The sequence below is a fragment of the Thamnophis sirtalis genome, unplaced genomic scaffold, assembly GCF_051295495.1.
Source record: "Thamnophis sirtalis isolate CommonGarterSnake01/CBP01778 unplaced genomic scaffold, rThaSir2_p1.2 scaffold_9, whole genome shotgun sequence".
NCBI lineage: Eukaryota > Metazoa > Chordata > Lepidosauria > Squamata > Natricidae > Thamnophis > Thamnophis sirtalis.
Genome location: NW_028261389.1, coordinates 28088621 through 28114725, shown reverse-complemented (window position 1 = coordinate 28114725; position 26105 = coordinate 28088621). Strand labels below are relative to the sequence as shown.

The window sequence follows — 26105 nt, the reverse complement described above, 5'->3', positions numbered from 1 at the left end:
AATGAAGTCAAACTGCACAGTCCCAACAATTTGTTCACCAGCATCATATGTCAAGTGATTAATGTAAGAGAGCCAATTCAATGTAATTAGGGATTTGGACTGAGTCCAGAGAAACTCAAGTTTGGATCTGCCAATCATCAGCCACCTGTATATCCTCACAAGAATGATTGTGAAGATAAAATGATAGGAGAAGCCACTGCCCTAGTACACCAACTTAACCTTCTTCCCAGAGGAAAGCCTGTGGCATCAATGCAGTGGATGAATGAGTGGTAATCAGTAAGGAAAACCTAGATTTTTTATGTAGGCATGATTTTTCAAAACAGAAAAACAAAATCCATCATAAAAAGTCTGCAAGTACCCCTCTCCCGCACTCTGTTCTACCACTCACTTCATTCTTATCATTCTTTCTACTTCCTAAAGTTTATCTCTCTTTTTTCTCAGACTGTGGCGTGCAGGAGATGGCAACACACAGAATTGTTGGTGGGGCTCATTCTGTGGAAGGGGAGTGGCCTTGGCAAGCGAGTTTGCAAGTGCGTGGGCACCACCTTTGTGGGGGGACGTTGATTGCAGATCGCTGGGTGATCACCGCAGCTCACTGTTTCCAGGAAGACAGGTAAATAAATGGGGTGGGCGGCTTAAAACTCACCTTTCTACATTTGCTTTATGTCACACTATCAGACGCACTGGATTTCTTTAGTCAGATAAATTAATAACACTGAACAAATAGTTAAATATATATATTTAGCCTATAGCAAATCCGCAACGTTTTTGCTAGCTTTTTATTTCTCCTTGTTTATTGTTCTCGGGTTGCTTCTGGAAGAATATTGCACAACATCCTGTCTGCTATTCTACCCCACCCCATTGCTTTCCTCTCACCATTTCTTTTTCAAGATAGGTTCACATGATAAGAGATGTGTTGGTCTTTTGAGATACCATAGGACTCTTGCATAAAACCGACATGTCTACTCCTTTATTTATAGCCACTATCTAAGCTAATTTTAACTGCTCCTAGTTTCTCTCTTCCTCTCTTCCCTTTCCTCCCGGCAAGCAAGTACGTGCTTACAATGTTCTTCCCTTAGGATAAGCCTCCCTACAGAAGATGCAATGACCTGTGACTAATACAATTTTATCAATAAAGCCAGTTCCACAAATGTTGGGTCTTGGGCAGAGTTTGACGAGGTGTTGAGACAGTTCCCTTTCTTCCCTAGACACAGAGTCCTTTGACCTGTACTTGGAAGCTGGACAAATGAAGTTATCAAGAGAAAAACCAAAGTTGCTTAAGCGATTTCCCACTCTTCTCTTCTGCAGCCATGTTTCCCCCACAGTCTGGACCGTATACCTGGGCAAGCACTTTCTGAATGTCAGTAGCCACAATGAGGTTTCCTTCAAAGTGAACCGCATCTTGCAGCATCCCTACTACGAGGAAGACAGCCACGACTATGACGTGGCTCTGTTGCAGCTTGACCACCCAGTCATCTATTCTGCTTTCATCCAGCCCATCTGCTTGCCTGCCAGCTCCCATCTCTTTGAGCCTGGCCTCTTGTGTTGGGTCACAGGTTGGGGTGCAGTCAAGGAAGGAGGTACAGTATTTGGTTTGTGTCCTTAAGGCCCCCTTTTTCAAGATTTATAAGGATGGATCAGATATAATTATAGGATCAAAAAAGGCATCCTAAGCGTTTGCCAAAAAGAGTGTTCAATGCTTATTAAAGGTTGGCTGCTGAAAGCAAATTCAGCCTCATAGGAATACTACATGTGTGCTAAACTCAGGCCAAGCATTGCAAGGGCTTTGCAGCAAGATTGCTAGCAAGCTCCCTCTAGTGGATCCTTGCATAAATCATGCAAATATCACAGCATGCTTAGGAATGCCAGGGAGGGGACTTCCAAGATTTGTTCCTTTCCTTTTTCCCCTCCATAACTACATTGGGTTTGTTCCAGAGGTTTTTCCAAGCATCTGGAATGAGAGCTACTAATTCCAGATCAGCATCTGCCAGAGGAGTAACACCACTGGATTCAACCCATTCTGTTAGGCTCCAACAGGGTGTTTTATTTGCTAAAGGCAGGGGTGAAATGCTACCGGTTCGGAATGGTCCGCCCGAACTGATAGTAAAAAAAATGCTACCATTTCAGGTGAACCAGTATTCCCAACGATTAGCTGTGACATGTGATTTATATTAGTTAGAATTATCAGATTTCCTGCTTTCTAGCTAATCTAAATCGCTTGGCACAGCAAATCCCACCCCCCTCCGCTGTTCTACTTACCTTTGCAGGCATGCTCGGTAGCAGGCTTCTCCCATTTTGATGCTCTGCGCATGAGCGGAAAGTCCTGCGAATGCACAAACGTGGTGTGTACACACACACACTCACATTTGCAAACCCCTAGCAAAGGTAAGTTGATTTCACCCCTGCCTAAAGGTACCATTCCATTTCTTATTCAACGGAGATTTCCTAAAACAGGGAAATGTGACTATAATGTCACACTTTTAAGAATAAAGCAGGTAAACATCGACCTGAAAGAACTGTTTCCTCCCTATAGAACAGGGTTTCATTCCAATTTCCACATATTCTAAAGCAAGGTTTCTCAGCCTTGGCAATTTTTAAGACCTGTGGACTTCAACTCCCAGAATATTGCCGCCAGCATGGCTGGCTGGGAAATTCTGGGAGTTGAAGTCCATGCATCATTAAGTTGCCAAGGTTAGGAAACCTTGCTATAGAATATGTGGAGATTGGAATTTCATAGGAACAGGAAATATCTTCTTGCTCGGGTCAGTTCTGCTAACCTGCAGCTCCTCTCCCACAGGCCCTACAAGCAAGATTTTGGAAAAAGTGGATGTGCAATTAGTTCAGCAAGACAGCTGCAGTGAAGCTTATCACTATCAGGTCTCTCCCAGGATGCTTTGTGCTGGCTATCACGAGGGCAAAAAGGACTCCTGTCAGGTAACTTTAAGCACTAGTTTCCATGATCTAGAAAGAACTTTTCCCTCTCCCGTGAAGCTCTGCCTTATTTGCATGCAATGTCACACACTGAGTGTTGCAAAGCTCATTACTCAGAGCTTTCTCTTTTCTTTCTATTTGAATTACATGTTCTGACTGTTCTTTGGTTTCACTTTTCTAGGGAGATTCTGGAGGACCTCTTGTCTGCCAGGAAGCCAGTGGCAAATGGTTTCTAGCTGGTGTGGTGAGCTGGGGAATGGGTTGTGCACGTCCCAATAACTATGGAGTGTATACCAGAATTACTAGTTTGAAGGAATGGATGAAACAAACTATGTCAAACTGAGCATGGTTCTAAATCCCACCTTTTATTACAAGGAAACACTATTGAGGAGACATCTTTAGTCCTTGTCCCATTGTTTCAAATAGCCAAAACTGTGGAGACATCCCACCTTACATCTGGCTCCTGTTGCACCTGAGATTCAAGTTCTGGTCTTTAAGGATGTTTTAGTGTGTGAAGAAGCCTAAGGCGGCCATTGAAGAAAGATTGTTGAAAATAAATATAAAATTTGAGATGCTCTTCCAATGAAACAATAGAGAGGTATGGTGTCCTCCTTCAAAAGGTATTGACTGTAGGCTGGTCCTTATATTAGTTTGGATGAAAAATCCAAGGCATTAGGAAAATTGCTTCTCTTTTAATCTTAAATGTGGAAGTAGAAATTGGAAGTCCATCCAGTTTTTCTTGTATTATTTAAAAATCAATTCCCAAACAGTAGTGACCACAATACTGAGAAATGGGAGGAGCTGTTTGTGTAATGTTAAGCGAAGAGCATCAGGTAAATGTTGTGTTATTACTTACATGACTCATGCCTTATCTACGTACTGATTATTTGAAGAAAATTATGCATGGAGTTTCCTACTGCTAAGATTATTGGAGTTTTCAATGGACGTATTTGGAAAGAAACACTCAATGAGCAGAAAACAAATGTATTTCAAAGTGACATCATTATCCAACAGCAGCTTCACCCCAAACTATGGTGTGGATGAGGTAGGAGGAGAGGCCTCTTAATTTAAGTCTGGTAATAAAAATCTTTAAAATGCCAAATGAGAAGACTGATTTGACTCCCTGAGACTGTTGTCCCATGTGTTGGCATAATAGCCTTGCTTGCACAAAATGGCCGACTTGGTGATCTCTTTCCTTGGCCAACTGATCCACCATCATGTCCTGACTGGGCACAATATCTGACAGCCATTTCCTTTAGTTCTCTGGGAAACAAGTGGGCAGCCAGATCAAAACAAGCTGCTTCTACTTTAAGGCATCCAGGTAGATTGACTCCCTTTGCAAAATTAAGATTCTCTGCCTTGCATGAGATCATTTCATCGATCTGGACTGAGGAGCAGAGCTCTTTTGCAGTCAGAATGTTTACTGCAAATTTAAATAAGATTTCAGGCTCCCTACATCACTTGACAGCAAAAGAGAAATTCTGTCAATAAATGCAAAGGATCTTGTAACCAAATAACCTCAGCCTCATGTTCAGCGCTATAGCTTTGTACAAAAATTATAATGAAACTATTCTGAAAATGATATAAACACACTTCAGAGATTTCCAATGCTAGTGTGCCTCTTGCCAAAAGAGGAGGTTTGTTGCACAGCATAAATTTAACTTTTTTGTTAACTTGCAAAATTATGGTATATTTGTCCTTAGCAAAAACTGTAGAACTTTTATTTTAACATCCTATCAACTTGGGCATACTCCTTACAATGATATTTATTATGAATGACTTTAAATGTAGCAGGACAGTGGCAGGCTAGCATTGTATGGGTTGAAGGTACTGCACTCACTCTAAAGTAGAATTACCACCACCTCCTGAAAAAATAGAAGAGCTGGTAAACACAAGAGGACCTTATTAAATCGGTAACTTGCTTGTTCCAGAAGTATCATCCTATAATACTTCCCCATGTTTTGTTTAAGCTAAGGGTGTCAAACTCAATTTCATTGAGGGCGGCATCAGGGTTGTGTTTGACCTTAGGGAGCCAGGGTGGGTGTGGCCAGCTCGACATCAGTTGTGTCGGGAGCACCTGTGGTGGCCTGAGTGCTCTGCCAGCAAAAACGGGCTCTTGAGCTCAATTTTGGCTGTGACGGCCTCATGCAACCCCTGCCAGCAAAAATGGAGCTCAAGAGGGTCACACACAGCCCTCCTGACCTCCATTTTCACTGGCACAGGCACTGCAGGCGAGTCCTTTGCTGTTTCCAGGGTGGCCCTGCAGGCCAGATCTAAGCAACCCATGGGCCGGATTTGGCCCACAGGCCTTGAGTTTGACACCCCTGGTTTAAGCTGATAAACTGCTAGCATTTGCCCTGTGCTTATTCATAAATCAATGAAGCGGGGTCAACCCATTCTCTAAAGCACCCCAAAGAAGAGAACAAGAAGGAATGGTTGAAAACTAATCAAGGGAAGGAGAACCTAGAACTAAGGAGAAATTTCCTGACAGTTAGAGCAATAAATCAATGGAACAAGAAATTGTGGATGTTCCAACCCTGAAGGTTTTTAAGAAGAGATTGGAGAACCATTTGTCGGAAATGGCATAGGGCCATGATGGCGAACCTAAGACATGCGTGCCATAGGTGGCACAAGGAGCCATTTGTCAGGGCATGCGAGGTGTTGCTCTATCAGCTGACCAACGCACATGCGTGCACTGGCCAGCTGACTTCAGCCTTTTTTAAGGCCATTTTTTGTCCTCCGAAGGCCCTATGGGCAAACTGGAAGTTCAGGAACTTCCTATTTAGGGCCAATTTTCGACCTCTGGAGCCTTTAGGAGGCTTTCCTGAAGGCTCTGGAGGGCAAAAAACGGCCCTACGGCCGAACAGGGACTTCCAGTTTGGCCGTAGGGCCAGTTTTCACTCTTCAGAGCCTTCAGGGAAGCCTCCTGAAGACCCCTGAAGGCTCTGGAGGTCGAAAATCGGCCCTACGGACAAACTGGAAGTCACTTGGACTTATGGGGAACCCGGAAGTTCAAGAATGGTGACTTCCAGTTTGTTCGTAGGGCTGATTTTCGACCCCTGAAAGCTCCGGAGGACAAAAACTGGCCCTACGAGCAAACTGGAAGTGACTTCCAGTTTGTCTGTAGGGCAGTTTCCCGGTTTCAGAACTAATTAAATACACACTTCTTGTGATATGGGTGGTTATATACATTTGATAAATAAATACAATTAGGGTGCCATCAGAAACCGCTCATAGCATTCTAAGCTAGTCCAAATTGTTTTGGCACTGAAGGGGCCAAATCTTTTAAGAACTTCTGCTTTCTACCAGAGGGCAGAAAGAATACACAAACTCAAAACCAGTAACTATTTTCTTAGTCTTCCATGACATATAGCTGGTTCCTGAAGCTATTACTTCAACCTGATAAGACCATTCATGCCTGGTTTGAATCAATAGCCTTTTAGAGTGCATTCTTTAATACTGAAAGTGTTTCTAGTTCCTTCTTCAGGCACAAAATTGAATTCATGTTTTCAAAGAAGTGAATAGCTGTACATAAAAAGGCTGAATTCATACCTGGAACGTTTTTTTTCTAAATGGCAATGCCTTTAAAGAAACAACTTTTAAATACTTCAGAGAGGTCAAAACTGTGCATGTTTTGCTAACGGTTTAAATGCCAGACTCCAAAAATCAATAAAATTATGGCTGAGATTGCACACTTTACTAAGTCATGGTTTCCTTAAATGAAATATTGTTTAGTACATAAATTCCAGTTTGTTATTTGGAAAACACGTTTCATTTAGATTTGTAGATTTTTGTAGATTTTATTAATATTTGTAGGCCGCCCTTTTCCCTGAGGGGACTCAGGGCGGCTCACATAAAATCAGGGAGGGGGAATACAAACATTGACATAGAGACATATAATAAAATAGCAAGCAACATACATTCATCATTCGGGAGGGGCGCCTATCCTTGTCCCCAGGCCTGACGGGCTAGCCAGTTCTTAAGGGCTGTGCGGAAGGCCTGGACGGTGGAGAGGGTACGAATCTCCACGGGGAGCTCATTCCAAAGGGTCGGGGCTACTACTGAGAAGGCCCTCCTCCTTGTAGTTGCCAGCCGGCACTGGCTGGCCGATGGAATACGGAGGAGGCCTAATCTATGAGATCTTATTGGTCGCAGGGAGGTAATTGGCAGAAGGCGGTCTCTCAAGTATCCAGATCCACTACCATGCAGGGCTTTATGGGTGACTAATAACACCTTGAAGCGCATCCGGAGATCGACAGGTAGCCAGCGCAGCTCGCGGAGGATAGATGTTATGTGGGTGAACCGAGGTGCACCCACGATCACTTGCGCGGCCGCGTTCTGTACTAGCTGAAGTCGCCGGATGCTCTTCAAGGGCAGCCCCATGTAGAGCACATTGCAGTATTCCAGCCTAGAGGTCACAAGGGCCCGAGTGACTGTTGTGAGAGCCTCCCGATTCAGGTAGGGTCGCAACTGGCGCACCAGGCGAACCTGGGCGAATGCCCCCCTGGTCACAGCCGTCAAGTGGTGGTCAAACGATAGCTGTGGATCCAGGAGGACTCCCAAGTTGCGAACCCTCTCTGAGGGGTATAGAATTTGACCCCCCAGCCTGAGTGATGGAATATTGATCGAATCTTTGGGAGGGAAGCACAACAGCCACTCGGTCTTTTCTGGGTTGAGCACAAGCTTGTTAACCCTCATCCAGTCCATAACGGCCTCCAGGCCTCGGTTCATTACGTCTGCCGCTTCATTGAGTTGGCACGGGGCGGACAGATACAGCTGGGTATCGTCCGCATATTGATGGTATCTGATCCCGTGCCTGCGGATGATCTCTCCCAGCGGTTTCATGTAGATGTTGAATAGTAGGGGGGATAAGACCGAGCCCTGAGGCACCCCATATGTTAGGGGCCTAGGGGACGATCTCTGCCCCCCCACTAACACCGACTGCGACCTGTCCGAGAGGTAGGAGGAGAACCACCACAACACGGTGCCTCCCACTCCCACCTCCCACAGTCGTCGCAGAAGGATACCATGGTCGATGGTATCGAAAGCCGCTGAGAGGTCAAGGAGGACCAGGATGGAGGAATATCCTCCATCTCTGGCTCTCCAGAGATCATCGGTCAATGCGACCAAAGCGGTTTCAGTGCTGTAACCGGGTCTGAAGCCTGACTGGAAGGGGTCGAGATAGTTTGCTTCATCCAAGGACCGTTGGAGCTGGAAGGCCACCACCTTCTCAACAACCTTCCCAAGGAAGGGGAGGTTGGAGACTGGGCGATAGTTATTAAGAACAGCTGGATCCAGAGATGGCTTCTTTAGGAGGGGTCTCACCACCGCCGCTTTCAGTGCGGCGGGGAAGTTCCCCTCCCAAAGAGAGGCGGTCACAACCGCCTGGATCCAGCCTCGTGTCACCTCACTGCTGTTAGTAACCAGCCATGAGGGACACGGGTCCAGTACGCAGGTGGGGGCACTTACAGCCCTCATGGCCTTGTCCACATCTCCGGGGGTAACATCCTGAAACTCAACCCAGAGATGTTCTACTTGATCCTCTTGTGCCTCGGCTGGAACTGCGGGGATGGAGTCCAAGTCCGACCGAAACCGAGCAATTTTGTCCGCTAAGAATTGGGCATAATCCTCAGCTCTGCCCTGCAAGGGTTCCCCCGCTTCCCTTTTATTTAATAGGGAGCGGGTTATCCTAAACAGGGCGGCTGGGCGGGACTCAGCGGACACAACCAAGGTGGCTATGTGAGATCTTTTCGCTGCCCTAAGTGCCCTGGTGTATTCCTTGGTGCAGGTGGTTACCATTGCTCGGTTCGATTCGGACTTATCGGACCTCCATCGGTGCTCTAGACATCTCCGGCGCTTCATCTCCCGGAGTTCCTCGGTGAACCAAGGAGGTCTCCGGGATCCGCCGCCTCGGAGGGGCCGTAGTGGCGCAATCCGGTCAAGGGCCTCCGATGCTGCCGAGTGCCAAGCAGCAACCAGAGTCTCTACCGGACTGTGGGCGAAAGTATCAGGAATGACCCCAAGCTCCGTCTGGAACCTTAACGGTTCCATAAGTCGCCTGGGGCGGAACCACCTGGTCGGTTCCTCCTCCCTACAGTGGGGGTTTGGTCTCCGGAAGTCGAGCCTCAGTAGGCAGTGGTCTGACCATGACAGGGGTATGATGTCGTTACCCCTCAGACCAAGATCACAAATCCACTGCTCCGAGAGAAATACGAGGTCAAGCATGTGCCCCGCCGAATGGGTTGGGCCCCGAATTACTTGGGTCAAGCCCATGGCTGTCATGGAAGCCATGAACTCTTGCGCCCCATCAGAGTTTTCACCGAGCGACGGCAAATTAAAGTCCCCCAGGACCATCAACCTAGGGAACTCAATTGCCAGCTCGGCTACCGACTCGAGGAGCGAGGGGAGGGCTGCTGCAACGCTGTTGGGAGGCAGGTACGTTAACAGCCGACCCACTTGACCCTTGAGGTCCAACTTTATCAGCAGAGACTCACACCCGACAAGCTCCGGAGCAGGGACCCTACGAGGAACTAACGACTCCCAGATAACAACGGCCACACCCCCACCCCTTCCCTGGGCTCTCGGCTGGTGTAGCACCTGAAATCCTTCTGGGCACATCTCTACGAGGGGGACTCCTCCCTCTGGGCCCAGCCAGGTTTCAGTAATACATGCCAGGTCTGCCCTCTCGTCTAAAATTAAGTCCCGGACGAGAGGAGCTTTATGTACCACAGACCTGGCATTTAGCGACAGCAGCCTGAGTCCAGGGTCCTGATCACTTGCGCCATCTGGTCTCGGAGTGGGACTCATAGGGCCGGAAGGAGGGATCTCTGTGATGTAGCGAACCCTCCTTCCCCGGTAATGGCCTGCCCTAAAGTCCCCGCCGTATCTGCCCCTCCCTGTTACGACCGTAATACCCCGACCCTCTCCCGTGTCTCTGGTCCCCTCAACCACCCCCATGGCCCCCGCATCTCCCGGCAGGTCCTCTGAATCATACATACCCATGCACTCCCCCAAACAGTCCCCACGTAAAAATTAAAAACACAAAAATTTACAACAATATGATAATAAAAAGTGGGACTTTTAGTATGTTTCCCGAGCACAACCTAAGGTTTCTGACAGTTGGACAGTTACATCCAAGGAAAATAAATTTCATGAATTCATACTTTCTCTTGAATGTAAGAAGCTGGAAAAATAGATCTCCTTATTCTTTATAGCACTGGAAAATGAAATGTTAAGATCTGAAAGCTGCATCCTAATCAGAGACCACTGTAACATAAAATAACTCTCAAGGCCCACAACCTCAGGCCCGACTAGCAGTAGTTCTTCTTGCTGGAAAAAGGCTCGACCGGCACCAAGGAGAAGCAGGCCAAATCTCCATTTCCTTGGGTTTCAACCTTTTAGCTGTTATTCTCCTCCTCCTCCCTCTAGAATCTTGTTATCTTTCCAGCAAAATAAATGTGTTGTTGGAGTCAAATGCCAATATGGAAGGATGTGTTTCCTATGTACATTCTGATGAGTCCGTATTCACTAAGGGCACGAGAACATGAGACATAGTAATGAGATAGTGAAATTTATTCAGGAGTTTTTACACAGCATCCTTGGACACAATTTAAAAATTGCTGTCTCGATTAACAGAATTATGGATATCTTTGTGGCTTTATATTAGAAGTGTGGTTTTATATCAGAAGTAATATTTGTCCTGTTGATTTACATAAATGGCTATGATATTTCCTGGAGCACTCAAATGAAACATGTACTGTACATAGCTGGTTGCGTGTGCATGCAGAAACACATGCATTCAAGTGTATCAAAGGCAAGATGCTTATCCATTAGAGTATTGTTACTAACCCTCCTCAAGTATCACGAGAAAGGAAGGCTATAGGGAAGAATGTATGTGCTTCCCTTCAGCCTGACCTTTTGGGATGGAGAAAATGTGAGTAAGAAAAGTATTTGGCTAATTGCAGTTACAGTTGTGCATTTGGGAACCTGAATTTGTGAACCATCTCCAATCTGGTAGAAATTTAACAGAATCATACAGTAGGTTGGAAGGGGCAGGATTAGAGAACACATAACTCCATCTCCCCACTATATATTTTTACTTCTAATGTCTATTCCATAAGGACATTTTTTTAAAAAAGTATCTCCAAACAGCTATACAGATGGCAACTGTAAGATAAATAGAAGTGAAATGGATCGACCAGGTAAAAATCAAACCAACATTATTGCTGAGTCAAGTCTGTTTTCTTCTCCTTAGTGGTCTGGTGAGTTGCATGCTAGAGGACATTTGTATATCTTTAAATAGCAATAGCAGTTAGACTTACATATCGCTTCACAGTGCCTTACAGCCCTCTTTAAGCGGTTTACAGAGTCATCCTATTGCCCCCAATGATCTTGGTCCTCATTTTACCCACCTCGGAAGGATGGAAGGCTGAGTCAACCTTGAGCCTGGTGAGATTTGAACTGCCAAATTGCAGGCAGCCGGTAGTCAGCAGAAGTCAACCTTGAGCCTGGTGACATTCGATCTGTCAAACTGCCCCTGGCAGCCGAAGATCAGGAGAAGTAGCCTGCAGTACTGCACTCTAACCACTGCGCCACCGCAGCTCCGTAAAACTGCCCACATAGACATGCTTTCTTTTGGGGCTGGTCTTCCATGGAATGATACACGTATAAAGAAAGCAACACCGACCCCTCTTCTCTAGGCTCTTGGAGTTCCTGCCACCCACTCCCTTGATCTGCTTACCAGATGGCAAATCTGGGAAAGCGAATGAATTATAACAGGGCTGGGAAACAGGCGGCTGGAAAAACTGCTCCGGCGACAAGAGATTTGGAAGGAAAATGAAATATTTGCCATGCTGCAGTTTGGACACCCCTGCTTTAGATCTTCAGGGGGCACGTTTCAGCAGCAACATCCACCGTAGCTTGTTTTCATCCAATTGGGGGGGAGGGGAGTAAAACTGCACTGCAAAATCTACCCTTTGTGTACATATTATGATGTCACAACATGTGTACAGAAGTGATAGGGCTCGCATTGAAAGATTGCATACACACACACACACACACCGCCCCACCCTCCAACGCCTCTCTTGACTTTCCCCTCAGATACTGCTGTGTTTCGGTAAAATCTGGTGCAGTTCACACCAAGCCAACGTGATCTTCTTAGTGATGTACTTTCAGGAATAATAAAATCTTTCTCAAGAAGGACAACACTCTCATCTCAGTCTAAAGGCATAAGATTTATTATTGGATCTGCTCCCAAGGAAGAACTGTTATTTGAACACGAGCCAAGCTCGCCATCTAGAAGCATATCTACCGAAGGAGAAACACTCCAGCTGGTTTCTTTCTACAAAAAAAGGGATGTATTTTCTTACACAACTTCTTATGCTGCCCTTTGCAGCTAAAAATGGAACTCTGGAAAAAAAAACACGCTATGCAATGCAAAGAGCAAAGATGGAGGTACTGCATCTCTTCAATGCTTCCTCTCATTTGCACTGCAAGGATATTCCTGCAGGCCAAAATGTTAGAACTCAATTCAACAGAGATGGTTGTCCACAAAGAGCCACAGGGATTGTGGGACGTTCATTGCAGCAGGATGCAGCGCATTCATTGTTAAAAGCTCCTGAGGTCTTTTTCTTGTCTATTCCCACACTGAGCAAGCCTAAAACCTGCAAGGCTAGAAGGAAAGTCCTGTCTGTTTTACATTGTTCTCCCCAGCAGGGGAAGCTGTGACAGCATGGAAAGTCGATTTTGGGGGCCATGGAGAAAATTAGTTCCTGAAAGTGCATGCCACGTCTCCAACAGTTAACACAAGGGTAAGAAAAGTAATCCAGTATTTTGCCAAATAACAGAACAGACAGCAATTAGAGGGTGCTGCTTAGAAATTGGAAAATACAATATTTCATCTTATTCTAACAACCCACCCCGTTGTTTTTTTAAATAACAGTACAAAAATAAAGATTTAAAAGTTAACTTTAAAAAGAGAGAGACATTGATCATCGTTAGCATCATATCCTGAGACATCTGGTTTGTAACAGCTTTTTTAAAAAATGGCAAGGAGGGACAACAAGGGTAGGAAACAGGAGAAGTGAGGACAAAACAAATGAAGCAAGAGAAAAGCTCAAAGTAGTAGCTGGAAAAGCAGCTGGAGGGCAGGGGGGGAATCAGGTGAATACAGAGCACCAGTGGTCTCAAAGACTACCTGACCTTCAGGCCACAGCAGAGAGCCAAGACATTCCTGCAGAGACAAAAGATTAAGAAACCTTTTCTGCTAGAGCCTCCCTCCCCGTTGCAGATGATCACAGAAAGGAGCGCTTTGCGAATTGAGCCTTAGGGATGCCTTGATCCTTCCTTTTCAACAAAAGACAAAGCTCATCTAAGTGTCAAGCCCATAATTCTTGGAAAAGGCCAATGTTGCACAACAGCAAAGAATTTATATAAGGAGAAGAGGGTAAATATGGGTACCTCTATACAAAAGACCAACAATAGTATTCTTCCTACAGAATGAGCCAGACAGTATTAGAAAACCTTAAATCGTAAAGCTGATTACCGTATTCTCTATTCTGATTACAGATGAAATCAATGGTTTTAAGAGTGCCTAAATCAGTACTGGATTGCTGCTGGCAATCTAATCCAAAACCTGGTTTTCTTGGGAATATCAAATTTAACTTTGTAGTCTTCAAGGTTATTAGGTGGGAAAATAAGAACAGGAAATTAGATTTACAATGAAAGTGGGGTTTTTGTTTTGTTTTTACAGCAAAGACATGACATTCCAAAGGGAGTTATTCCTTCCCCTTCATTCCATAGGCAAAGCTATAAAATATCTGGCATTGCTTTCTGTGAGAGTATACCTCCTTCCCAGTTTTGGACTGATATTCCAGATCACAAAGGAAGAAAAGAAACCCTTAAGAAGTGCATGAACAGTATATACATTATAGATCTTTGCAGGCAAATATTTTCTTTTTAATGTATCAGGATGGGTTGAATGTTTGTCCCCATTGTAGAAAAAAAAAACTTTACAGTTTTCCTACAGTGAAACGTACCACAGCTGTCTCTGAAGATGGAATCTTAGTTCTTGTTATCGGTTATCGTCTGCAATTTTTAAAATGCTTTTAGCCAAATGAGGTTAACACTGTGTTATAAAGAAAGACAGAGTTCTACGTGGAAGCCCCACAGACGTCTCCCAAGTGGACACTAGCATTGAGAGCAGCCAAAGGGGCCATTCTTCTAGGTGAATGTCCTAGAGCTCCCTAGAGGGCAGCCTTGTTCTAGGTCTCATGGGAAAGTCTGTTGCAAGCTTTGATTCACCTGGTGAGAATGGGCAATGTGGCTTTATAGTTCTGAGAAATCATCCCCACAAAATAAAGAGTTATATTTGTCTATTCTGCTCAGGTAGATCTTGACTGGTTATCCAATGTTTAGTATGAGGCAATCCTTTTTAACTAAATCCTGGAATTGGGGCAGAAGAAAAGAGTTCAATTTGGTTCTAGTAAAAAGCAGCCATAAAACGAAGGGTGCAGGTACAGAGTGATGATGAATAACTTTTTTTTTTTTTTTTTGCTAAGACGTGTCCTTACCTCTGACTGACTGAAGTTACCATATATACACACACACCCAATATTAGTCCCAATTTTAATTTAGGGTTACCTTCCTATTTATCAGCTACCATTACTTCCTTGAGGCAACACTAACTGCCTTATCTCTGGCTAAGAATCTACCACGAAAGCAGCAGCGACCTTAGCTAGTTGTTCATAACTTGTGCGAGCTCCTTCTTTTCGGATTTCTTGACATAATTTGGATCCAGTTTTCTCTTTGAATCGTAGAGTAGAAGCCTTGGCCATGACTGAGGTAGCAAAGATTTCGAAGAGGCACATTTTTTAAAAAAAGTTTTTGCACTCTGCAGGCCTCCAAAAACGGTCCGTTTTTTACGAAAATGAGCCTGAATTTTTTTTCCAAAAAAAGGGGGGGCATGAATAGCCTTTAGGAGGCTTGTAGAGTGTTGCTGGGGGGTGTCCCCCCACACACAAAATGAGCAGAAAATGGCCTTTTTCCCAAAAACATGGCATGCATAGCCTTAAGGAGGCTTATAGAGTGCTCGTGCGGGTGGGGGCAATAAACAAAAAACAGCCCGTTTTTCTTTCATTTCTGCCCTCCCCTGCCCCCAGGAGTACTCTGAAAGCCTTCTAAAGGCTATGCATGGCTATTTTGATGAAGGGAAGGGGCTTCTGGAGGCAAAAAAATGCTGTATTCAGTGTATAAGACACACCCAGATTTTCAGCCTCTTTTTTAAAGGAAAAAGGTGCGTCTTATAGTCCGAAAAATATGGCATAAAGGAAAAGTGATTTGAGCTAATTGATCCATAGACAATTGATATTTCAGTTGAATTTATGACCAGCAAACAACCTCTTCTAAGAATCACAGTGGATAAGCTTAATAAACTATATGATAAATATTTAGTTTAATAAATATATGCAGTCCATTCAAAACATAGGTGCATGGAAATTAAATAGCATGACTGAGTACACTAAAGCAATGAATAACAAAGAATGATTAAAAGATTAAAAGTACCAAGAAGTGCCACTTGTAAAGTACTAGAGAGTCAGTTTGGTCTAGTGGCTAAGGCACCCAGGCTAGAAACCAGGAAACTATAAATTCTAGTTCTACCTTACACATAAAGCTGATTGGGTGATTTTGGGCCTGTCTGTCTGTCTGTCTCTCCCCCCCCCACATGATTTGTTTTGTTTAAGCTAGGGGTGTCAAACTCAAATTTCATTGAGGGCGGCATCAGGGTTGTGTTTCACCTTGGAGAGCCAGGGTGGGCGTGGCCAGCTCGACGTCAGTTGTGTCGGGGGCACCTGTGGTGGCCCGAGTGCTCTGCCAGCAAAAACGGGCTCCTGAGCTCAGCTGATCAAGGTCTAATACAGTGATGGTGAACCTTCTCAGCACCGAGTGCCCAAACCATGCATGCATGTGCACGAGCACACGTCAGAAAGCTGGAAACCCGAAGACCAGCTGTCCAAAAACTGCCAAAAACAATCAAACACCAGGCATGAACATGCCAGCCAGCTGCTCTTTGGGTTTCTGACACACTTGCCAGCTGGAGCACTGGAAACCCAAAGACCAGCTGGCCGATGCGCACATGCCTGTTTTGGGGGGGCTTTTGTGGGCTGTTTTTCAGCCATTTTCTGGTGCTCTGGCACCCACGAAGACCAGCTGGCCAGAGCACATGTGTGCGCTGGACACCAGAAGAGCAGCTGGCGACGGCAGGCATGCACCCAGAGAGGTGTGTGCCACCTCTGGCATGCATGCCGTAGGTTCACCACCACGGGTCTGATGCTATAAATGCTATGAAACAGGAGATGAAGAAGAACTCTAAGTGAAGAGTTAATGAAGAGAGTGCATCTAGAGTTTAAGAGCTTATTTATTATATTTTGTTTGATACTTTTGCCTTGTAATTCTCTCACTGTCTTTTCCACTCTAGGAAATCTAGTCAAGGACCTTTAAAACAACTTTAGAAACTGATAATTTATTTAGATAACATCTTTGCTTTCCATTATTTGGGGAAATTGGATTGATCAGCAATGTGTACCTCTATTTAGCTGTGTTAGAATTGAGAAATATACTAAATGAACAATTATATTCAAGCTTTTATTCAATAAACTTACGTATTTGTTGTATTATATACTGTTGCCTTATGGGAAGGGAAGAAGTAAAGTCTGTCTCTCCCCTCACAAAGAGGGTGGTTGTTATAGCTGGGAAAATATTTGCTTTGTGTCGAGAATCTCCATTTTCCTGTCTTTGGGGATTTGTGGATCCATATTTCATATCTTTGTGAAATTTCTGTCACAGGAATATTCACAGTAGAGATATGAGACATTCTAGTTGAGGGGAAGTTTGGGGTTTCAAGAGCATGGAGGATCCATCCCTCACAATCCTTTTCTACTTCAAGAACATGACTTGGGATATGAGTGAGTGACAGATTCTGACTTCCTGAGGCCAAGAGGTTTCCTGAAATACTAAGGAAGATCTGATTATTTTTGGAAGCACTTGATGGATTTGGAGAATGACTGTTGTTCTTCCTCATCCAGAAACAACTTACCCCTTTCCCCATCTACCCAGTCCTGAGGGGAGCTACCTGAGTACACTGTACAATGGGGGATGGGTGGGAACTGGGCAGCCCCTTTTCATTTGTCTGGATTTTCCTTATTAAGATCTAGAAGGGGATGAGAAGAGGAGCTATACCTTTCGCCTACTTCCATGTTTGGATCCAGTCAGGAAACCCAAAAAGGCAGTATCACGCTCTTTTGTCCCCCAAAGCATGTGGTTACTGTATGGGGTCCAAACAAGTATGGGGCCGCATAATTTGTAGTCACTGCCTCAGAAGACATTTTGGGAGAGGAAACAAGACAATGCACTGATGTGCCACGGAAGGCCAGCCCTTGTTTGACCCCAGCCATTGGGGAGATACTTCCACAAACAATATACTGCTCTTGATGGCCACGGCAGAAGGTCTGCTGAGTTTATATGAATGAAGGGAAAAGTGAAGGAAAGGGCCAAAGGGGAAAAACAACCCTGGAGCTTGAAAACAGCCAAAGTAGAGGGAGTGCGCAATAGAGCTGACAGGCAGTGTACTCTCTGAGGCAGGCAGGACTCAAGCAGGAAAGGAGACGGTCTTCCCAGCAGTAGCAACAGCAAAACCTTTCCCTGTCCAGGAAGAAGTTATCACATTACAAAACATTCTGGTTTCGGAGTAAAAGGAAGATTGGCAAGAAACAGGAGGTGCCTTGATACAGTTGAGTAACGAAGATAGTAAGAAGTTGCAAAATTTACCCTTAGCAAAAAAACAGGTTTTGTTTCTTTGCAATATGAAACTTTGGTTTTTCTTTTAGATTCACAATATAAGTAACAATATATTGCTGGTGATGGGAGGAGGCGTGGCTGCCAAAAGCGGGACACACAACTGGCATGCAGAAGAAGCAAACTCGGTCTCTGACTTCTCCAGTTAATGATATCTCAAAGAACAGAGGTAGAAAAGACTTCCATATGAGACCCTGGAAAAATCCTACCCATAAGAAAAAATACAGCCAAGTCAGAAAGGTCACACTCCATTCCATTTTTTTGAAAGGCTGCTTTGTTTGTTCAGAAGTCATTTAACAGCCCCTCTTCTCCTGCCTTTAATCTTCTACTGTGATACTCTATTTCTCAGAATCATGAGGCTTATTCTGGAAGACAAATTCAGAATGGTCTCAGTCCAGATTTCTAAAGATAAAGGTTCCCCTTGGACATATATGCTAGTCATTCCTGACTCTAGGGGGCAGTGCTCATCTCCGTTTCAAAGCCAAAGAACCAGCGCTGTCCGAAGATGCCTCTGTGTTCATGTGGCCAGCATGACTAAATGCCAAGGGCGCACTGAACGCTGTTACCTTCCCACCAAAGGTGGTTCCTATTTTTCTACTTGCATTTTTACATGCTTTCAAACTGTTCGGTTGGCAGAAGCTGGGAAAAGTAACAGGAGCTCACTCTCTTATGTGGCGCTAGGGATTTGAACCGCCGAATGGCCAACCTTTCTGATTGACAAGCTCAGCGTCTTAGCCCCTGAGCCACCGCATCCCTACCAGATTTCTACACCTTAGCAAAAAAAAAAAAAAAAATCCAATAAAAAGGAAAGTGCCGGATGAGTCAAGGATAAAAGGTGTGACGGTGCAGATGATGTGTTGTCTTTACCAAAACAGAATGGAAAAGAGAGGCCCACAGGGAAAAGTCTAAACTAGTCTACAATGCAGGATTCTTGGCTCATGGAGGAAAAGACAGGATGGGAAGAGGGATCAAAGGGGAAAAAAATAACAAGAAAAGGGGAAGGAGTGCAAAATGGAAAGAGCAGAAAGGAAAAGGCCTCTAAAAGGTCACAAGAAGAAAAAGAATCAGTGGAATCTTGGCTTGATGGAGCTTGCTACAAATTTAGTATTAAAATAAACAGTTTAGACCAAAGTGCAACAGCTGCCAAATGCACAGTTTCCCCCCACCCCACCTCTCACCAGCCTTAAGCTTCTGTGTATTGCTTGATGCCCACACAGGCATTCCATGCACCCTCTTTTGAAGTGCCTCCCCCATCGGCTTGCACTGGTGCCTCCTCCTGCTCCTCAATGTCTTGCAGCTGCAGCTCCTCGTCCTTCTGCTGTTCTTGTTCTGGGTCTTGTTGTTCCTCGGGATTCTGTGTTGCAGCAGGAGGCACCTAAGGAAGGAACAACAGAAATAGGAATATCAGTAGTAGGGGCCTGGTGATTCCACCTCTTTTGCAAAGGTTCTGGAACAGAGCTTCAGCTTTGGGTTTAGTTAATTGGGATAGCCCAAAGGCTGAAAGAATGATTTTAAGACTAGGGAATAACAGAATAATAGAGTTCGAAGGGATCTTGGAGGTCTTCTAGCCCAATCCCCTGCTCAGGCAAGAAATTGTCCAGACAAATGGTTGTCCAATTTCTTCTTGGCTGGTGCCTTCATAACTTATGGAGGCACATTGTTCCACTGAATAATTGTTGTAACTGTCAGGAAATTTCTTCTTAGTTCTAGGTAGCTTCTCTCCTTGATTAGTTTCTATCGGTTGCTTTTTGTGCCTTCAGGTGCTTTGGAGAATAGCTTGACTCCCTCTTCTTTGTGGCAACTCCCAAAAGATATTGAAACACTGCTATCGTGTCATCCCTAGTCCTTCTTTTCATCAAACTAGACACAGCCAATTCCAGCAACTGTTCTTTATATGTTTTAGCCTCCAGTCCTCTAATCATCTTGGTTGCTTTTCTCTGCACTCTTTCTAGAGTCTCCACATCTTTTTTTACATTGTGTCAATCAAAACTGGGTGCAGTATTCCAAGTGTGGCCTTACTAAGTCATTATAAAATGGTATCAACACTCCACATGATCTTGTTTTTATCCTTCTGTTAATGCAGCCTTGGACGTGGTTGGCTTTTTTGGCAGTAGCAGCATACTGCTGGCTCATAATTAAACTGATTGTCCACTAGGACTCCAAGATCCATCTCAGTTACTACTCTTGAGCCAGGTACCACCTATTTACATTTATTTAAATTTTGGATTATTGTATCTATGAAAGGAAATAGGTATCAAAATGTAATTCTGTTCCATCTCTCCTTGTAAAAAAAGAGTCTTCATTCATTCCAGAAATAATATTTTTGAAAGGCAGAAAACATGGACCATTGGCTTAGAAATAAACATTTCTAAAACTAGGTTGGACATGATAGGGAACAACAAAGACCAAGTCTTAACATATTTGCCATTTGATAGCTGAAAAGAGAGTTTAGAACATAGTCATTTAAATGTTAAAGACTGCTCTCACCTTGAGTTTCCGGCTAGACTCAGAACAGAGGCCACTGGGTGAGCTGCACAGTTCCTTCGAGACAACACACAGGAATTCTGATTGATCCTCATTCCCATAGTTATAGGATGACCCAATATTCACCAACTGTAGAAAGAGATTAATGTTTGTTAGGCTAAATGATGCAAAATTTGGAAACATTTCTGGTCTGAAAAGGAACATAAGACCTGAAGAGGGCAAATGTTAGAGGAGTGCAGAAGACTTAATGTGAGTGCATTTGTCCTCCACAGTGGTCTTCATATGACAAGAAACAAAAGAAACGTAACCGTGTTTTTCAATAGAGTCAAAAAAGATTCAATCTGCCAAAAGATTTTTTTTTATCATGCCAGAAAGAGCTAAGGAATATTTCCCCTCCATCTCCTATTAAGTTTGGAATGTTCTAGGATCTGAGAAATCTATAAATCTTAACCTTAGTCTAAGAATTGGAAGTATTGCCAATTCACAATTTATGTCTGCAATTTTACCTGTGGTTATTAAAAAGCACTGAAAACAGTGATAATCGGGCACAGGATTGCATGAAATGTCTTGCACAACAACACAGGTTTATTAAAAAGTTAAGCACCATACAGTTTAGTGGAACTTATTCCCAGGCATGCAGTCAGAAGTGGGGGGGGGGAAATGACTAATAATTTTTATTAGGTCGATAGCATGGGTTTTTTTTTCCTTCTTTGAATCTGGTTCGTGAATTACTTGTAAGAGCCAAGAGAGATGTATATGTGAAGCATGACTTCATGTTCTATTTTTTTAAAAAATTGAAGATTCTGAAATCTCTATCAAATTTTACACTGGGAAACCTATATTCATAAACTTTTAATAAACGTAATAAATAAATGAAATAATCTTGCATACCTGTTCAAAGCGCCACCCATCTGACATTGTAGAAACCATTTGTGTGAGCTCTTCCTCCTGACATTGCAGTACTCTGTAGACATGCTTTGGTGGCACCTAGAAGAAACAGAACAAGGAACAACAGACCATATCAGCAAGGACTTTCCTGTCTACCTGGCCAGATTTTCTATTAATAAACAAAGCCAGGCAGTTGCTTCCCATCCTCAGTTCTAGGTCCTAGTAAAGAGAAGTATATGTCCGTGATGGCGAACCTATGACATGCGTGCCACAGGTGGCACATGGAGCCCTCTCTGTGGGCATGCAAGCCATCGCCCAGCTGAGCTCCACCGGCCAGCTGATTTTCGGGTCTCTGCTGCACAAATATGGGAGACGTGCATGCATGCGCAGGATGCAGGGGGGTCACACGGACATGCACGGAGGGTAGGGGGTGCAATGCCCCCCTTTCCCCATTTTTGATTTCAGGAGACTTCAGGGAGGTCTGCTAGACCCAAAATGGGGGGGGTTCCACACACATGCGGGGGGGTCACATGCATGTGAGGGGGGCCACGAGGGTCGCATGCATGCACACATGTGCAGAGGGCTCATTGCATTATGGGTGTGGGCTCGTGTACACATACTGTCACATGTGCAAGTGCGCTATTGCGTGCATGCGATTTTGTCACGCAAGGAGAAAAAGGTTAGCCATCACTGCTCTTTGCTATAGAAAAGACAGAAACAATTGATAGCTGTTGGAACATCTGCACATGTGAATTAGACTGAAAAGTTTTAGATGAGCAAGGAGAAGAGCTGTAGTTCACCAAGTGAGCATCTTCTGGCAGGGCTGGGCTAAGGATCCAGAGTATTCTGGCAATCAAAATAAGTAGTGCTGTTATATGAATGATGTGATTCATTATAAGGCAAAAGGAGTGAGCTGTTCTGAACTTGGAAGGAGGAGAGGGACATCAAATTTCATGCCTGAAAAATTTCATGCCTTGAAATGAAATATTTTGCACTATTCTCACATGGAGATTCAGAGCAAGACCACACATGAGAATAAAAAGTGCAATCCGCCTTGCAAGATTTAGTCAGTATCTCCAGTGAAAAGAGATCTAAAAGTACAGATTTCCTCATTTCAGCAATCTCCAGATGGGTTGGGATTTCATTTCCCAGAATTCCCAGCCCATATTGCTTTGATCATTGGAGGCTGAAACTGAAATTGTGCCAACACATCTGGAAGGCACCTGGTTGGGAAAAGCTGCAGTACTGTATGAGAATTGCTGCCAGTCAAAACGGAAGATATATGGACAAGTAGCTTAATATGTGAAATCCTAGGAGGTTTTCCAGCTTCTCACTTCTCTTATAACAACAAATATAGACTGAATTTTCAAGAATCATTCTTTCCAATTGCATAATTAACACTGAATAATAAATACCCCAAAATTAACTGAATTAAAACAGCCCCTGCTTTAACAATTAAATGCTGGCTTGCTTATTCCCAGTCTTTTAACATTTATCGTTGTTCAATTTTTTTTTTTTTTTTGTAAAATATAGCTTAACATTCTGGGCACTTTTGTTTTCAATTTCTCTTAAATATAATTCTACAGTTCCCAACCCACCTGGGTTATGGTGTAATCCTTTTCCTCCAGTCTGTCTTTTATTAGTCTGATTAGAGACCCAATGTTGTAGAATTCTGCTTCTTCCAGAACGCCTAATAATAGCGGAGAGCATATCAATAAAACAGTAAGTACTGAACAATTTCACTATCAAGTAATATTAATTAAAATATAAACATTTGGGTATTAAACAGAAAAGATTTGACAGTTCTTAAACTTAACTCACATCAGAATCACATGCTAATGTGACAAGAGTGTGATGTCTTTCACAGAGATCAAATTTGGAAAGGCAATCAAAATATATGGGGAGAAGGCAAGGCTACAATGAAAAATTACGTAAGGGAATATTTCTAATACTGGGACATATTTAATACTAAATGTATATTATAGCTCAATGTCTATGTCATCCCAACTCATCTCACAGTGTTGTTGTGAGGAAAATAGGAGTAGGAAGGTATGTTGGATATATTCGCCGCCTTGAGTTATTTGTAAAAATAATACAGTTGGAATACAAATCTATCTTCTTCCATCTACCGTATTTTTCGGAGTATAAGACGCACCCTTTTCCCCTAAAAAAGAGGGTGAAAATCTGGGTGTGTCTTATACAGTGAATACAGCATTTTTGGCCTCCCGAAACCCCGTCCCCTTCACAAAAATGGATGTGCATAGGCTTTGGGAGGCCTGCCAAGAGCTGGGGAGTGCAAAAATGATGGGGAAATGGGCTGTTTTTTTGCCCGTTTGCCCACCCACCCACCCCGGAGCACTCTACAAGCCTCCCAAAGCCTATGCATGCCCTGCTTTTTGCGAACAACAGACCAATTTTTGCACACAAAAAAAACCACCATTTTTTTGCTTGTTTTTGCCCCCCGCAGCATGCAGAGGGTTTGGGAGGCCTGCAGAATGTTTTTTTTTTTAAATGTACCTCTTCAAAATCTTGGTGCGTCTTATACTCTATCTATCTATCTATCATCTATCTATCTATCTATCATCTATCATGTTATATGTTACTAATATAACAGTTGCAGTGATTCATTTAACAAAAAGTCGTAAAATAGGGCAAAACTAACTTAACAAATTTCTCACTTAACAACATAAATTTTGGGCTTAATTGTGGTTGTACGTTGAGGACTATCTGCATTCCTTCCTTTTCTATTTGTATGTGTGAACAGACTAAAACATAAACTCTGAATTAATAAAAAATGCATATTTCTTAGCAACTATGTGATAAACAAACATCATTTTCATTTAACTCTGAACAGTCCCAATGTTTACCTGATTCCCATCCATTCATTCAAGTCATCTGACCAAGCCATTTTTCTCTAGAATCACATTCAATTAAGCCTGTTTCTTCCTTTGTCATTTGAATGTAACATTAACCAAACCAAATCAAAATTAATATATTAGATTTTTAATATCCCTCCGTTCAAGATTACTCCAGATACCTACTTTCATGGGCATTCACAACTACCTAATGATACCAATTCATACTTTCTGACATGCACTTTAATCCTTTCATTAATAATTAAACTTCACTTCACTTTTCCACATTCCACTCAATAAGGTTAATCCACCTTCAATCAAATCTATTACAATTACATTCTTTCTCATAGTTTCACCTAAGCACATGTATCTATTTTTCTTTCATCTGTTTTGATTTCTAATTATTATTAACAGTAGAATACATGCAATTACAATACTGGTAAAAATGTAGTGGTTTGTAATAAAGAAATGTACATGGGGTGATTAAACACAATAAAAAGAAAATGTGGGAGAACTAGTAACAGAAAAAAAGAAGAAATATCCATATAATTTTCATTTAGCATCAATATAGAATAAATTCAATACTCAATCTTATTATTATTCCATCTGGATCACATGGAAATCTATTGCTTTATATTCTTATTTTTAGAGCAAAAATCTTTTCAAAAATAGATAAGGCTCTTATCTGAATTCATCAGGAAAATATATTCCTTTCCATTTACATAAGATTATCCTCTTTGCCATGCCCCAGGCTTGATAAAACCAAGATCTTCATAAAATGACAAATTCTATATTTTAGGAAAATAGCTTGACAGGCCATTTATAGCTTAATTCTAATACTTCCCTACAAAGTTGCATATGGTGTTTTTTGCAGATGCTGTTTTGTATATGCAAAGTTACCATATGCTAATTTTTTATTGAAACAAAGCGATGACTGGACTAGACCAAATGATATCTTAGGGGAATATTGAATCCAAGCACTGGTCAAAGGACGAAAGTTAAAGACAAAAAAGACTCTGAAAAGGCAAAATAAGAGAGAAATGATCTGACAAATACTGAACAAGCTTGTAATTAATATGCTGTTCATTCACATAACACAAGTTTCTCTTCCCCCCCCCCCCTACTAGGTCATGCAAACTGACAAGGAAGTTTAAGGTGATCGGATAAAACATGGAGCCAGAGGTAGTATTGAGCAGGTTCTGACCAGTTCTGGAGAACCAGTAGCAGAAAATTTTAGTAGTTCAGAGAACCTCTGACTGGCCCTGCCCCCATCTATTCTCTGCCTCCCGATTTCCAGATGATCGGGAGGGAATGGAGATTTTACAGTATCCTTCCCCTGCAACACCCACCAAGACATGTCACACCCACAGAACCAGCAGTAGAAAATTTTGAATCCCATAATTGCATGGAGCCCTCCCTAAAAAACACAAACAAAATAGACCTCAAAAGAGGGGGGGGAATGGAAGTATGTTTAATAAAGAATACAGATTTCAGAAGGATAAAAGAGATGAAGCCCTGAGGCCAATACTCAACTAAGAAGTAACCATCCTAAATAGATATGTATTAGTAAAGGTGGCAGAAAACCTCACAACTTTCGTTTACTTTATTATATCAGCCTGAATAACAGAATTGTCATACAAATGCAAAAAAAGAAATAGTACTTATGAAATCTCTGCAGATAACACTGAATCTTAATGAAAGCAAGCAAACAAGCAAGAATACTTGCATTGAAATTCATCATTTCAAAATATTAATATTATTCATATTTCAATACATTTATTCTCAAAGATCGGATTTCCTAATTTTCTAATGCAATAGATTCATTTCATTGTAATAAATATGCTCTCTTTCCGAATAAAAAATTTAATAAAAGAGGGGTGATTTTCTTCCATTAGGAAGCTAGAATGAATTTTGCAAAGAGAAAATAAATTAATCACCGTTTCTATATGAGTCCTTTCTACCTAATTTGAAAGTCGATCAGTTATCTCAATAAATTGTTATTGGCTTGACATGAAATAAGATTTTAAAAAAAGAACTCATGGAGAAAAATAAGCACATGAATAGAATGCTGGAATGGTCTTTTCAGAACCATTCTCA

At 42.8% G+C, this 26105-nt stretch overlaps 2 protein-coding genes across 3 annotated transcripts in view; one reads left to right on the top strand and one right to left on the bottom strand.

The window, feature by feature from the left end:
* Window positions 1–4033, top strand: part of TMPRSS6 (transmembrane serine protease 6) — a 33753-nt gene extending 29720 nt beyond the window's left edge. Inside the window, exons 15-18 of the mRNA XM_087723150.1 lie at window positions 442–613; window positions 1309–1580; window positions 2798–2934; window positions 3113–4033. Of these exons, the coding sequence (XP_087579276.1) occupies window positions 442–613; window positions 1309–1580; window positions 2798–2934; window positions 3113–3274 (743 nt within the window). The 3' untranslated portion in view covers window positions 3275–4033. The remainder of the gene's footprint in view (window positions 1–441; window positions 614–1308; window positions 1581–2797; window positions 2935–3112) is intronic.
* KCTD17 (potassium channel tetramerization domain containing 17) overlaps window positions 1–26105 on the bottom strand; it is a 56553-nt gene that overhangs the window by 15457 nt on the left and 14991 nt on the right. The window contains exons 3-7 of one of the 2 annotated variants that reach the window (XM_087723153.1): window positions 22752–22843; window positions 21157–21252; window positions 20269–20394; window positions 18960–19156; window positions 12146–12601 (exon numbers count right to left, since the gene is read on the bottom strand). In XM_087723153.1, coding sequence (XP_087579279.1) covers window positions 18965–19156; window positions 20269–20394; window positions 21157–21252; window positions 22752–22843 — 506 coding nt within the window. In that variant the 3' untranslated portion in view covers window positions 12146–12601; window positions 18960–18964. Of the gene's footprint in view, window positions 1–12145; window positions 12602–18959; window positions 19157–20268; window positions 20395–21156; window positions 21253–22751; window positions 22844–26105 lie in introns of those variants that run through there. The other variant, XM_087723154.1, reaches the window with a different exon arrangement.